The sequence below is a fragment of the Hylobates moloch genome, unplaced genomic scaffold (genome assembly GCF_009828535.3).
Source record: "Hylobates moloch isolate HMO894 unplaced genomic scaffold, HMol_V3 SCAFFOLD_2, whole genome shotgun sequence".
In the NCBI taxonomy this organism is placed as follows: domain Eukaryota; kingdom Metazoa; phylum Chordata; class Mammalia; order Primates; family Hylobatidae; genus Hylobates; species Hylobates moloch.
Window position 1 is genome coordinate 159,617,295 of NW_026652277.1, and position 16,146 is coordinate 159,633,440.

The 16,146-nt window shown below is 39.0% G+C and overlaps 1 protein-coding gene across 1 annotated transcript; it reads right to left on the minus strand.

The window, feature by feature from the left end:
* Positions 1 to 12,848: 12,848 nt before the first annotated feature.
* Positions 12,849 to 13,974, minus strand: LOC116473013 (proteasome subunit alpha type-4-like). Its single transcript, XM_032754299.2, has one exon. It carries the CDS (start codon positions 13,889 to 13,891, stop codon positions 13,106 to 13,108), a length of 786 nt encoding a protein of 261 aa, XP_032610190.1. The 5' UTR covers positions 13,892 to 13,974; the 3' UTR covers positions 12,849 to 13,105.
* Positions 13,975 to 16,146: the final 2,172 nt, after the last annotated feature.

The window sequence follows — 16,146 nt, forward strand, 5'->3', positions numbered from 1 at the left end:
TCATCAGGGAACTCCATCCCCTAGCCAAGGGAAGCCATGAGGGACTGTGCCATGAGGAACAGTGCACTCCAGCCCAGATACTATGCTTTTCCCACAGTCTTCATAACCTGCAGACCAGCAGATGCCCTCGGTCGCCTATGCCACCAGGACCCTGGGTTTCAAGCACAAAACTGGGCATCCATTTGGGCAGACACAAAGCTAGCTGCAGTTTTTTTTTTTTTTTCTTCATACCCCAATGGTGCCTGGAACACCAGTGAGACAGAACCATTCACTCCCCTGGAAAGGGGGCTGAAGCCAGGTAACCAAGTGGTCAAGCTCAGCGGACCCCACCCCCACAGAGCCCAGCAAGCTAAGATGCACTGGCTTGAAATTCTCACTGCCAGCACAGCAATCTGAAGTCAACCTGGGATGCTCGGGCTTGGTGGGAAGAGGGGCATCCACCATTACTGAGGCTTAAGTAGGTAGTTTTCTCCTCATAGTGTAAACAAAACTGCCAGGAAGTTCAAACTAGGCAAAGCCCACCGCAAATGGGCAAAACCACTGTAGCCAGACTGCCTCTCAAGATTCCTCCTCTCTGGGCAGAGCATTTCCGAAAGAAAGGCAGCAGCCCCAGTCAGGGGCTTATAGATAAAACTCCCATCTCCCTGAGACAGAGCACCTGGGGCAAGGGGTGGCTGAGGGCACAACTTCAGCAGATTTAAACATTCCTGCCTGCAGGCTCTGAAGAGAGCAGTGGATCTCCCAGCACAGTGCTTGAGCTCTGCTAATGGACACACTGCCTCCTCAAGTGGGTCTCTGAACCCCATGCCTCCTGACTGGGAGACACCTCCCAGTAGGGGTCAACAGACACCTCATACAGGAGAGCTCCGCTGGCCTCTGACAAGTGCCCCTCTAGGATGAAGCTTCCAGAGGAAGGAACAGGCAGCAATCTTTGCTGTTCTGCAGCCTCTGCTGGTGATACGCAGGCAAACAGGGTCTGGAGTGGACCTCCAGCAAACTCCAGCAGACCTGCAGCAGAGGGGCCTGACTGTTAGAAGGAAAACTAACAAACAGAAAGGAATAACATCAACAAAAAGGATGTCCACACAGAAACCCCATCTGAGGGTCACCAACAGCAAAGACCAAAGGTGATAAATCCACGAAAATGAAGAAAAAACAGTGCAAAAAGTCTGAAAATTCCAAAAATCAGAACACCTCTTGTCCAAAGGATGACAACTCCATGCTGGCAAAGGAAAGAAACTGAATGGAGAATGAGTTTGACAAACTGACAGAAGTAGGCTTTAGAAGGTGTGTAATAACAAACTCCTCTGAGCTAAAGGAGCATGTTCTAACCTAATGCAAGAAGCTAACAACCTTGAAAAAAGGTTAGAGGAATTGCTAACTAGAATAGGCAGTTTAGATAAGAACATAAATGACCTGATGGAGCTGAAAAACACAGCACGAGAACTTCATGAAGCATACACAAGTATCAATAGCCAAACTGATCAAGCGGAAGAAAGAATATCAGAGACTGAAGATCAACTTAATGAAATAAAGTGTGAACACAAGATTAGAGAAAAAAGAATGAAAAGGAATGAACAAAGCCTCCAAGAAATATGGGACTATGTGAAAAGACCAAACCTACATTTGATTGGTGTACCTGGAAGTGATGGGGAGAATGGAAACAAGATGGAAAACACACTTCAGTATATTGTCCAGGAGAACTTCCCCAACCTAGCAAGACAGGCCAGCTTTCAAATTCAGGAAATATACAGAACACCACCAAGATACTCCTCAAGAAGTGCAACCTCAAGACACATAATCGTCAGATTCACCAAGGTTGAAAGGAGGGAAAAAATGTTAAGGGCAGCAAGGGAGAAAGATCGGGTTACCTACAAAGGGAAGCCCTTCAGACTAACAGCAGATCTCCCTGCAGAAACCCAGCTAGCCATAACAGAGTGGGGGCCAACATTCAACATTCTTAAGGAAAAGAATTTTCAACTCAAGATTTCATATCCAGTCAAACTAAGCTTCACAAGCGAAGGAGAATTAAAATCCTTTACAGACAAGCAAATGCTGAGAGATTTTGTTACCACACAGGACTGCCTTATAACATAGGTCCTGAAGGAAGCACTAAATATGTAAAGGAAAAACCAGTACCAGCCACTGCAAAAACATACCAAATTGTAAAGACCATTGACACTATGAAGAAACTGCAGCAACTAACAGGCAAAATAACCAGCTAGCGTCATAAAGACAGGATCAAATTCACACATCACAATATTAACCTTAAATGTAAATGGGCTAAATGCCCCAATTAAAAGACATAGACTGGCAAATTGGATAAAGAGTCAAGACCCATCGGTGTGCTGTATTCAGGAGACCCATCTCACATGCAAAGACACATATAAGCTCAAAATAAAGGGATGGAGGAATATGTACCAAGCAAATGGAAAGCAAAATAAATCAGACGTTGGATTTCTAGTCTCTGGTAAAACAGACTTTAAACCGACAAAGTTTAAAAAAGACAAAGAAAGGCATTACATAATGGTAAATGGACCAATGCAACAAGAAGAGCTAATTATCCTAAATATATATGCAACCAATACAGGAGCACCCAGATTCATAAAGAAAGTTCTTAGAGATACAGAGAGAGTTAGACACCCACACAATAATAATGGATGACTTCAACACCCCAAGGTCAATATTAGACAGATCAACAAGACAGAAAATTAACAAGGATATTCAGGACTTGAACTCAGCTCTGGATCAAGCAAACCTAATAGACATCTACAGAACTCTCCACCCCAAATCAACAGAATATACATTTTCTCAGCACCACATCACACTTATTCTAAAATTGACCACATAATTGGAAGTAAAATGCTCCTCCACAAATGCAAAAGAACAGAAATCATAACAAACTGTCTCTCAGACCACAGTGCAATCAAATTAGAACTCAGGATTAAGAAACTCCCTCAAAACCACACAACTACATGGAAACTGAACAACCTTCTTCTGAATGACTACTGGGTAAATAACAAAATTAAGCCAGAAATAAATAAGTTATTTGAAACCAATGAGAACAAAGACACAATGTACCAGAATCTCTGGGACACAGCTGAAGCAGTGCTTAGAGGGAAATTTATAGCACTAAATGCTCACAGGAGAAAGCAGAAAAGATCTAAAATTGACACCCTAACATCACAATTAAAAGAATTTGAGAAGCAAGCGCAAACAAATTCAAAAGCTAGCAGAAGACAAGAAATAAGTAAGATCAGAGCCGAACTGAAGGAGATAGAGACACAAAAAACCCTTCAAAAAATCAAATCAATAAATCAAGGAGCTGGCTTTTTGAAAAGATTAACAAAATGAATAGACAGCTAGCCAGATTAATAAAGAAGAAAAGAGAGAAGAGTCAAATGGACACAATAAAAAACGATGAAGGGGATATCACCACAGATCCCATAGAAGTACTACCCATCAGAGAATACTATAAACACTGCTCGCTATGCAAATAAACTAGAAAATCTAGAAGAAACATATAAATTCCTGGACATATACACCCTCCCAAGACTAAACCAGGAAGAAGTCAAATCCCTAAATCAGCTGAAATTCTGAAATTGAGACAGTAATTCTTCAGAATTCTGGAATTCTGAAGTTCTGAAATTGAGGCAGTAATTAATAGCCTACCAACCAAAAAAAAAACCCAGGACCAGACTGATTCACAGCCGAATTCTACCACAGGTACAAAGAAGAGCTGGTACCATTCCTTCTGAAACTATTCTAACCAACAGAAAAAGAGGGACTCCTCCCTAACTCACTTTATGAGGCCAGCATCATCCTGATACCAAAACCTGGAAGAGACAAAACAAAAAAAGAAAATTTCAGGCCAATATCCCTGATGAACATCAGTGCACAAATCCTCAATAAAATACTGGCAAACTGAATCCAGCAGCACATCAAAAAGCTTATCTGCCACAATCAAGTCGGCTTAATCCCTGGAATGCAAGGCTGGTTCAATATATGCAAATCAATAAACGTAATCCATCACATAAAAACAATGACAAAAACCACATGATTATCTCAATAGATTCAGAAAAGGCCTTTGACAAAATTCAACACCCCTTCATACTAAAAACTCCCAATAAACTAGGTATTGATGGAACGTATCTCAAAATAATATGAGCTATTTATGACCAACTCACACCAATATCATACTGAAGGGGCAGAAGCTGGAAGCATTCCCTTTGAAAACCGGCACAAGACAAGGATGCCCTCTCTCACCACTCCAACATAGTATTGGAAGTTCTGGCCAGGGCAATCAGGCAAGAGAAAGAAATAAAGGGTATTCAAATAGGAAAAGAGAAAGTCAAATTGTCTCTGTTTGCAGATTACATGATCATATATTTAGAAAACCCCATCATCTCAGCCCCAAATCTCCTTAAGCTGATAAGCAACTTAAGCAAAGTCTCAGGATACAAAATCAATGTCCAAAAATCACAAGCATTCCCATATACCAATAAAAGACAGGGAGCCAAATCAGGAGGGACCTCCCATTCACAATTGCTAAAAAGAAAATAAAATACCTAGGAATACAACTTACAAGGGATGTGAAGGACCTCTTCAAGGAGAACTACAAACCACTCTTCAAAGAAATAAGAGAGGGCTGGGAGCGGTGGCTCACGCTTGTAATCCCAGCACTTTGGGAGGCCGAGGCGGGTGGATCATGACGTCAGGAGATCGAGACCACGGTGAAACCCCATCTCTACTAAAAATACAAAAAATTAGCTGGGCGTGGTGGCGGGCACCTGTAGTCTCAGCTACTCGAAGAGGCTGAGGCAGGAGAATGGTGTGAACCCGGGAGGTGGAGCTTGCAGTGAGCCAAGATGCCCCCACGGCCCCCCAGCCTGGGTGACAAAGCGACACCCCACGTCTCAAAAAAAAAAAAAAAAAAAAAAAAGAAATAAGAGAGGAAACAAACAAATGTTAAAACATTCCATGCTCATGGATAGGAAGAATCAATATCATGGAAATGGCCATACAGCCCAAAATAATTTATGGATTAAATGCTATCCTCATCAAGCTACCATTGACTTTCTTCACAGAATTAGAAAAAACCACTTTAAATTTCTTAAGGAACCAAAAAAGAGCCTGTATAGTCAAAACAATCCTAAGCAAAAAGAAGAAAGCTGGAGGTATCCACTACTTGACTTCAAACTGTACTACAAGGCTACAGTAACCAAAACAGCATGGTACTGGTACCAAAACAGATATATAGACCAATGGAACAGAACAGAGGCCTCAGAAATAATGTCACACATCTACAATGATCTGACCTTTGACAAACCTGACAAAAACAAGCAATGGGGAAAGGATTCCCTATTTGATAAATGGTGTTGGGAAAACTGGCTAGCCATATGCAGAAAACAGAAACTGGACCCCTTCCTTACACCTTATACCAAAATTAACTCAAGATGGATTAAAGACTTAAACGTAAGACCATAAAAACCCTAGAAGAAAACCTAGGCAATACCATTCAGGACATAGGCACGGGCAAATAATTCATGACTAAAACGCCAACAGCAATGGCAACAAAATCCAAAATTGACAAATGGGATCTAATTAAACTAAAGAGCTCCTGCATAGCAAAAGAAACTATCATCAGAGTGAACAGGCAACCTACAGAATGGGAGAAAAATTTTGCAATCTATCCATCTGACAAAGGGCTAATATCCAGAATCTACAAAGAACATAAACAAATTTACAAGAAAAAAAAAAACCATCAAAAAGTGGGCAAAGGATATGAACAGATACTTCTCAAAAGAAGACATTTATTTGGCCAACAAATAAATGAAAAAAAGCTTATCATCACTGGTCATTAGAGAAATGCAAATCAAAACCACAATGAGATATCATCTTATACCAGTTAGAATGGCGATCATTAAAAAGTCAGGAAACAACAGATCCTGGAGAGGATGTGGAAAAATAGGAAAGCTTTTACACTGTTGGTGGAAGTGTAAATTAATTCGACCATTGTGGAAGACAGTGTGGAAATTCCTCAAGGATCTAGAACCAGAAATACCATTTGACCCAGCAATCCCATTACTGGATAAATAACCAAAGGATTATAAAGCATTCTACTATAAAGACACGTGCATGTCTATGTTTATTGTAGCGCTGTTCACAATAGCAAAAACTTAGAACCAACTCAAATGTCCATCAATGATAGACTGGATAAAGACAATGTGGCACATATACACCATGGAATGCTATGCAGCCATAAAAAATGATGAGTTCATGTCCTTTGCAGTGACATTGATGAAGCTGGAAACCATAATTCTCAGCAAACTAACACAAGAACAGGAAAACAAACACTGCATGTTCTCACTCATAAGTGGGAGTTGAACAATGAAAACACATGAACACAGGGAGGGTAACATCACACACCAGGGCCTGTTGGGGGCCTGGGAGGCAAGGGGAGGGATAGCATTAGGAGAAATACCTAATGTAGATGACTGGTTGATGGGTGCAGCAAACCACCATGGCACATGTATACCTGTGTAACAAACCTGCACATTCTGCACATGTATCCCAGAACTTAAAGTATAATAATAATAAAAAGAACAAAGTAAACAGTGTAAAACAAAAGATCAGTAAGCTTGAAGGCACAGCAATAGCCAAATGAAGCACAGAGAGAAAAAAGCCTTGGACAATATTAGGTGTTGTAATCTTTGTTGTAAATAAAGATGGGAGAAATGGGGGCACAAAATTTTGAAGAAATAATAACTGAAATTTTTGAATATGAACACTACAAACCACAGATCCAAAAGGCTCAAGAAACCTGACATGTAAAGAAGACCACATCAACATTTATTATAATCAAATTGCCTAAAAAGAGCTTTAAAGGTACAGTCTTAACATGGGAAAAGGAATAAAGTTGTACTTATGATAAATACTCTTAAGAAGAACTTATAATGAGGAATTTGACTTTGTCAGAAAGGTTACGAAACTGCAGAAGTGCTTTTGACCTGGTAAATAGATCAGATGAACAGATAAGGGTGGAGAAAGTGCTAGAGACATAGGAAACATATGGGGCCTGGGGGATGAGAGAGTGAGAGAGAGTGGTGTGTCTACATATATATACATACATCTACGTGTGTTTGTGTTCTTAACAAGAGGAATTGTGACTATAGAGAATGAAATAGAATCTTGTTTCTAAGTTTTAAGAGGTTAGGAAGAACTCTGTAAGTTATAAAAAATCCTACCTCATAAAAGATCAAGAAACTGGAGGATTTTAACAGATTCAGAAGGGAGTAACATTTGGAATAAGGATCAGACGGCCTAGAGGAGATACATGTAAAATCACATTTTCTTCCTCTGCCTTCAGTGAAATATTTCACAGATTAGTCCTTCTCTGTCGCCTTACTTGACACTCTTCAACTCCTTAACTCCAAAATGTTGTTATTTGAAAGGATTCCCTCTTTGGCCTCCACCATTCTTCAGTTGACATGCTCTACCCGTGATCTCAATTACCATCTAAAAGCCCATGACTCTCAAGACCAATGCTTGTCTCCTGCCCTCCAGGCACAAATATTCTAATAACTACTGGCATGTCCATCTAGAAACACCACAGTACCTTAAATTCAATATTTACAAATTTAGAAATTATTTTCCTTTCTTCCTCCTATATATGTATTATTTTTAATGGTATCCATAGTTCATCAAAAAACACAAGCAAAAGTCATTCAATGTTCTTTTCTCTTCCTCACTGACTGCATCTAATATGACACTAAATTCTGTTGCTTTTAACTCCTTAGTTATCTTTTATCTATACTCTCATTTATAACTCACTGTGACTGTCCTAATTTAGAAACTTTACCATCATTACTGTGAATGAACAATTGCTATACATCAAGCAGTAACACAATAATAATCTTTCTAGATCTCAGAGAAGATCATATGATTCTCCTGGTTAAAATTTTTCAGTGGTCTCCACTTCAGTAAAGAGATTTCCAAATGTCTTAGTCTGGGTACCTTGGGCGTTGCTTATTTCATGTACCACAGTGGCCAAATAAAACTCCGTCCCCGAATACACACCATAAAGCTTATGCTTTCTCTCACTTGAAATACTTAACCCATGTTTTAAGTCTGAGCAGCATCTTTTTCCTCCCCAGAGGTAGAGTTTATAGAAAGTCTTGTTTTTCAACTTTTTGTCACCAGAGTACTATTTCTGAAATAATCTGAAACACTATTATCTCAATGGTCCCACATCCTTCCAGTGATTAAAACCAAACTCCATTAGCAAAATATTCAAAGTCTTTCACTCTTGCTACTTCCTCCCTTGTTCTAAAAAACCCAGCTATATGGACTTCCCTACATTTCATTGAATGTTACTTGATTGATTTTATTCATAATGCCCAAAAGATGAAAACAACTAATATTCATCAACAGGTATATGAATAAACAAAACATGTCATAGTCATACAATGAGATATTACTTAAAATCAGAAACAAACTATCAATATGTATAATAATATGGATGATCTCAAAAACAGTGTAAGTGAAAGAAGCCAGAAATAGATTAATACAAATTATATAATTCCACTTCTATTGAGAATAAACACAATTTATCTAATCTAATAAAAGTCAGAATAGAAGTTGCCTCTACTCAGTGGGAGAAAGTCACTGGAAAGAGGCAAGAAAAACTTTTCTAGAAGGATGAAAATACTCTATGTCTTGATTTGGTATGGGTTACATGGACATACACATTTATCAAGACTCATTGAACTGTACATTTAGAATGCACACTTGTGCATGTCACCATATATAAATTTAATTTCAGTTTAGAAAGAAAGTTATAAAAATGAAATAAGAAGAGTAATAAGAATAGCTGACATTTATTGAGCACTTGTTCTGTACTAAAATTATTACTATCCTCTGTGCAGAATCTTCCAGCGCTTGCATTTAGATTGGTGGTATCTCAAATAAGTGCTTCAGTGATGGTGGCTATTATCATAAATACATAAAATACATCAAAATACTTACAGGATAAGAGGGTCATAATATAAACCCCTGGACAGTCACAAAATTACACACTTTTTTCACTCTTTTATATCCAAATGAGGATAATATCATTGCAATGATACTATATTGTCATTTATAGGATCTGTTTTTACATCATAGGATTTTTTTTCAGTTTTTATTTTTGGTACTTCAACTTGTGATAGCCACTAAAAACTTGATATGTGCCTTTATTTGTAACAGTAAAATGAAAAACTGACTAAAATTGAAGGGGTCAGGACAGTTAAACCAATTTTACTGGCTTTTATAAAAAGCTTAAAGGAATAACCTCCTAAGGTCAGGAATGCCTTTTTCTCTAGAAATGAAAAAGGCATCATAAAAAGACACTTACTGGGTTCATAAAATTCAAATGAATATATTATTACCAAGTTTCACAATATTAAAAGACAGATGATAAAAGGAGAAATGAAATACATGAAAGAAAATTGAAATTGATCATCAAAAATGCTAGGTATAAGAACTCTAGAAAATTCACTGGTAAACCAATTAGAATTACATTACAATTCAAATGATTACCATAAAATCTAACATCATTTAATATGAGATTTCATTTTTCTATTTTCCCAAGTAGAAGACAGAGCTTAGTCAAGTATACTTAAAATTCATGTCATTTATCAAGTGTCTGGTAACCTAAAATAAATCAAACTCTGGTTATATAATATAGTTATTCTGGTTAATTTGACTAATTTATGTGCCCCTTAATCATTTTTTATCGAGTTACTAAATGAACAGAAAGCAATCGTTTTTATCTATGATGCTAATCATCAGAGCCATTCTGTCTTTACATCTCTTTTGTAATCACTTCAGTTCTGTAAAATGGAAGCAGATACCAAATGAAGCTTCCATTGCTTATGTGACTGATATCAACTATAAAATATTCAAATAAACTGCAACAAACTATAAAGTCAGACCTCCAGGTAGGCTACCAACCAACAAAATAATTCCTTCTCTTCCACATCAGCAGTTTTTTTTGTCACATGTGATAAGTTAGTGAAGCAATTATTTTTTAAGTACATGTCTATAGCTTTTCTATCCCTTACCACACACTGCCTGACATGTTTAAGCAACCAAATAACGCTATTTCTACAATTACATCTTTTATGAAACTGGACCTTATTTGATACAACACTAAGAAAATAAAGATGAGCTTTTTTAAATTAATAGACCATTTTTAGAGCAATTTAACTTTACAGAAACACTGAACAGAAAGTACAGAATTCCTATACACTTCCTGTTCTCTGTGTCCCCCACAGATTCTCCTGTTATTAACAGCTTTCATTAATGTGGCACATTTGTTACCATTGATGAGCCAATACTGATAAATTGTTATTAACTACAGTCTATAGTTTACATTAGATGTCACTCTTTGTATTGTACAGCTCTACAGGTTTTAACAAATGCATAAAGTCGTGTATTCATCAATATAATATCATAAAGAATAGTTTCAGGGCCCTAAAAATCTCCTGTACTCCACCTATTCATCCTCCCTGCAAATCTTTTGCAACCACTCATCCTTTTACTGTCACTATAGTCTTGCCTTTTCAAGAATGTCATACAGTTGGAATCGTGTAATATGTAGCCTTTTCCGATTGGCTGCATTCACTTAATAGTACACATTTAAAGTTCTTCTATATCTTTTCATGGCTTGACAGCTTTTTGTTCATAACTGACAAGTCTTCCATTATATCATTATACCATAATCATTTATCTGTTCACCTATTGAAGGACATCGTTGTTTCTTCTAAATTCTGGGAATGATGAAAAAGCCACTATCAACATTTATGTCAAAGTTTTTTTCTATAGATAGAAGTCTTCAACTCATTTAAGTAAATACCAAAGAACATTACTGCTGGATCATAGAGTTTAGATTTGTAAGAAACTTTCAAACTGTCTTCCAAAGTGAGTATACCATTGGGTTTTCAACGAAAAGTGAATGACAGTGTTGTGCTCCACATCCTCATCAGCATTTAGTGTCATAAGTGTTTTTTATTTTTGCCATTGTAATAGTAGTAACACTGTGTCGTTGTTGTTTTTATTTCAATTGTCTAATGACATACAATGTTAAACATCTCTTTGTATATTTATTTGCACAAGATCAGATGAGTTTGTTGGTCAATTCTACCAAACATTGAAGGAAGAAATGATACCAATTCTCTACTATCTGTTTCAGAAAATAGAATCAGAGACTGCTCTTGTTTTCTATGATGCTAGCATTATTTCATACAAAAATCAAAGAAATAAATCACAAGAAAGGAAAAATGCAGACCAATATTTCTGATTGAACATAAATGCAAAAATCTTCAAGAAAGTATTAGTAAAGTCAATCCAACTATGCATAAAAAAAATATGTACCCTGACCAAATAGGATTTATTCCAGTTATGCAAGGCTGGTTCAGTGTTTGAAGATCAACTAATGAAATCCATCATATTAACACGCTAAAGAAGAAAAATTATATTCTCACATAAATAGATGCAGAAAAAGCATTCAAAAATGCTCCACACCTGAAACCACCCCAATTGTCTCATAGAACTGACATTTATGGTTTATTTTGAATAAACATAGAAATTGACTCTTCCAGTCTTAAAACTTGAGAAAGTTACATTTATCTTATTTGAACTCCTTTCTCAGGAAACCAGCTATCAGAACTCCTAAATAATATCAAGTAACTGAAATTTACCAAATCTTTGTATCTGGACAATAAGACTCCACACCCCTCACCCATCATGATTGCCTAAGTGATTACCTGCTTCCTGTTGACAACTCTTCTTTACTCCTCCCTAATTCCTGTTTTCCTGCATATAGTTACATTTCTTCCCTGCTGTATAAACCCCTGATTTTAGTTGGTCAAGGAGATGGGTTTGAGACTGATCTCCCATTCCCTCAGCTGCAGTACCCGATTAAAGCCAATACTTGTCTCAGTGATTGGCTTTCTGTGTGGCGACCAGCAGGATCTAGACTGAACCCCTAGCTTTTTAATAGCACACCCATTCATGATGCAAACTCTAGGCCCCATCTAGTGATGAGTGCATTGAAGACATTCTTCATCTTCAATAAAGGCTGTTTTTTATTTTATTTCTGGCATTTTCTTTTTTTTTTTTTTTTGAGACGGAGTCTTGCTCTGTCACCCAGGCTGGAGTGTAGTGGCGCAATCTCGGCTCACTGCAAGCTCCACCTCCCGGGTTCACGCCATTCTCCTGCCTCAGCCTCTCCGAGTAGCTGGGACCACAGGCGCCCGCCACCACGCCCAGCTAATTTTTTGTATTTTTAGTAGAGACGAGGTTTCACCGTGGTCTCGATCTCCTGACCTCGTGATCTGCCCGCCTCAGCCTCCCAAAGTGCTGGGATTACAAGCGTGAGCCACCGCACCCAGCCTAGGTTCTGGCATTTTCTATTGATATTTTTTAGAGTTACATCCCTCTCTGATATGGTTTGGCTCTGTGTCACCACTCAAACCTCATCTCCAACTATAATCCCCATGTGTCAAGGGAGGGACCTGTAATTCCTACATGTTAAGGGAGGCAGCTGACTGGATCATGGGGGCAGATTTCCCCATGCTGTTCTTGTGATATTGAGTGAGTTCTCATGAGATTTGATGGTTTTATAAGTGTTTGACCTTTCCTGCTTCACATGCTCACACTCTCTCCTGCCACCTTGTGAAGAAGGTGACTGCTTCACCTTCTGCCATGATTGTAAGTTTCCTAAGGCCTCCCAGCCATGTAGAACTGTGAGCCAATTAAGCCTCCTTTGCTTATAAATTACCAAGGCTCAGGTAGTATCTTTTTTTTTTTTTTCCATTTTCCAAATTTTATTCCAAAAAAAGGGGATGTGTGTGGAAGATTAAGATGTCCATGAAGAGTAACCATTATCATTACAATAAAGTATTCAACTGGACAGAAATGACAAGGACCCAATTCAGTATGTAATGTCCTATTTTCCCACTGCACCAGTTAAAAAAAGTCAAAGCCTTCCTAGTGTGGAAGAGTAGGACAGCTTTTACACTGAAATGGTGCCCCAAATAAGTAATAAAGTCTCTGATTCTGTCTATTTATCCTTTTCTTTCTGTTCTTTTTCCTTCTTCTCACGCTCAGCTTTGGCTTCTTCTTCCTCGTGTTTTTTGATCAACTGCTCCACTTCTTTTTGTTTGAGAACTCTGATTACCATCTTTCCATTCTTTCTTGTTAGTGTTGCAATTTCCACTTTTTCAGCAGAGAGTTTACTAACATCCATGGTCTTATTTAGTACTTTGATAGCTAAAGCAAGTGCTGACTTCAAGGTCATTTCTCCTTCTTTGTAGTCTTGTTTCAACATTGACACAGCTGCAGCGCTATTATTTCCAATGCATGTGGCCTTCCATCCCCCGTAATTTCCACTAGGGTCACTCTGATAGAGCTGAAAGCCATAGTGCTTATCCCAGCCAATGTACAGCAATGAAACACCAAAGGGACGTTTTCCTCCAAATTGTGTATAAGCTTGTTTGATATCACACAGTGCTGTAACCAGCTGCTCACAAGGTATTGGCTCCTGATACTGTAATAAATACCTTTGAGCAATGAGCCTTAGTTCATTAGTCAGAACATTAGCATCAGAAGTTATGCCTGCCACACTGCAAGCCATGTCCTCATTGAGTTTATAAATTTTTTCAGAAAAAAAGACTTCATCAAGAAGCTTGTGGATGTTGCGTCTCTCTGCTGCAAGCAAAACACCATCATTTGCTAAAATTCCCAAACAGGTGCCTGCATGTCCAATAGCTTCCATGGCATATTCAACTTGGTATAAGCGACCTTCTGGAGAAAATATAGTGGTCCTGGAGTCATATCTTCGAGACATGTTTTCTGAACTTTATATAGTTCCAGATGGAAGACCCTGAAGACTTGAGATGTCCAAGGAGCCCTTAACTCCGTGGAAGAATAAACCACTCTCAGGTAGTATATTTATAGCAGTGTGAGAATGGACTAATACAGTAAACTGGTACTGCAGAGAATTGGGTACCCTACAAAGATACTTGAAAAGGTGGAAGCAACTTTGGAAGTGGGTAATGGGCAGAGACTGGAACAGTTTGGAGGTCTCGGAAGAAGACAGGATAACGTGGGAAAATTTGGAGCTTCCTAGAGACTTGTTGAATGGTTCTGACCAAAATGCTGATTGTGAGGTGAACAATGAAGTCCAGGCTGAGGTGGTCTTAGATGGAGATAAGGAACTTATTGGGAACTAGAGTAAATGCCACTAACACTATGCTTTAGCAAAGAGACTGGTGGTATTTTGCCCCTGCCCTAGAGATCTGTGGAACTTTGAACTTGAGAGAGATGATTTAGGGTATCTTATGGAAGAAATTTCTAAGCATCAGGGCATTCAAGACATGACCTGGATTTTTCTGAAAGCATTCAGTTTTATGCATTCACAAAGAGATGGTCTGAAATTGAATCTTATGTGTAAAAGGGAAGCAGAGCATAAAGGTTTGAAAAATTTGCAGCCTGACAATGTGATAGAAAAGAAAAACCCATTTTCTGGGGAGAATTGAAGCAGGCTGCAGAAATTTGCATAACTAACAAGGAGCTGAATGTTAATCTCCAAAATAATGGGGAAAATGTCTCCAGGGCAGGTTAGAGATCTTGGTGGTAGCCTCTCCTACCACAGGTCTGGAAGCCTAGGACAATAAATGGTTTCGTGGGCCAGGCCCAGGGCCCTCACTGCTCCACCCAGCCTTGGGACATGGTACCCTGCATCCTAGCCACTTTGGCTCTGGCTATGGCTAAAAGGGGCCAAGGCACAACTCCTGAATTGCTTCAGAGGGTGCAAGCCCCAAACCTAGGCAGCGTATATGTGATGTTGGGCCTGCAAGTGAACAGAAGTCAAGAATTGAGGTTTGAGAACCTCCACCTAGATTTCAGAGAATATATGGACAGAAGTCTTATGCAGAGGTGGAGCCCTCATGGAGAGCCTCTGGAGAACCTCATGGAGCCCTCATGGAGAACCTCTGCTAGGGCAGTGCAGAAGAGAAACTAGGGATTTGAGCTACCACACAGAGTCTCGACTAGGGCACTGCCTAGTGGAGCTGTGAGAAGTGGGCCACTGTTCTCCAGACCCCAGAATGGTAGATCCAACAACAGCTTGCACTGTGTGCCTGGAAAAGCCACAGGGACTCAATGTCTGCCTGTGAAGGTGCTGCCCAAACTGTAGGAGCCCACCCACACCTTGCATCAGTGTCCCCTGGATATGAGACATGGAGTCAAAGGAGATAATTTTGGAGCTTTAAGATTTGATGACTTCACTACTGGATTTTGAACTTCCATGGGGCCTGTAGCCCCTTTGTTTTGGCCAATTTCTCCCATTTAGAATGGGAGCATTTACCCAGTGCCTATACCCCCATTGTATCTAGGAAGTAACTAAGTTACTGCTGATTTTACAGGTTTATAGGTGGAAAGGACTTGCCTTGTCTCAGATGAGACTTTGGACTTGGACTTTTGGGTTAATGCAGGGATGAGTTAAGACTTTGGGGGACTGTTGGGAAGGCATCATTGGTTTTGAAATGTGAAAAACATGAGATTTGCAAGAGGTAGGAGTGGAATTATATGGGTTCAGTTCTGTGTCCCCACCCAAATCTTATCTAGAATTGTAATACACATATGTCAAGAGAGGGACCTGTAATACCCACATATTGAGGGAGAGAGGTGATTAGACCATGGGGGAAGTTCCTCCCTTACTGTTCTCATGATAGTGAGTGAGTTCTCATGAGATCTGATGGTTTTATAAGTGTTTGATAGTTCCTCCCTCACACACTTAAACTCTGTCCTGCCACCTTGTGAAAGATGCCTGCTTCCCTTTCTGTCATGATCATAAGTTTCCTGAGGCCTCCCCAGACATGCAAAACTTGAGTCAATTAAACCTCCTTTGTTTATAAATTACCCAGTCTCAGGTACTATGTTTATACCAGTGTTAGAATGGACTAATATATTCTCCTTATATCATCCAACCATTCTTGCATATTGTCCACATTTCTCATTAATGTCCACAGCATATTAATCAGACATTTTTAATTCCCAGTCTAACCCTTCTAAAATCTCTACCACATCTGAGTCTTCTCT

What these genes read in the sequence shown, in the direction of transcription:
- LOC116473013 (XM_032754299.2), bottom strand. Translation starts at nt 13,891, where the DNA reads ATGTCTCGAAGATATGACTCCAGGACCACTATATTTTCTCCAGAAGGT.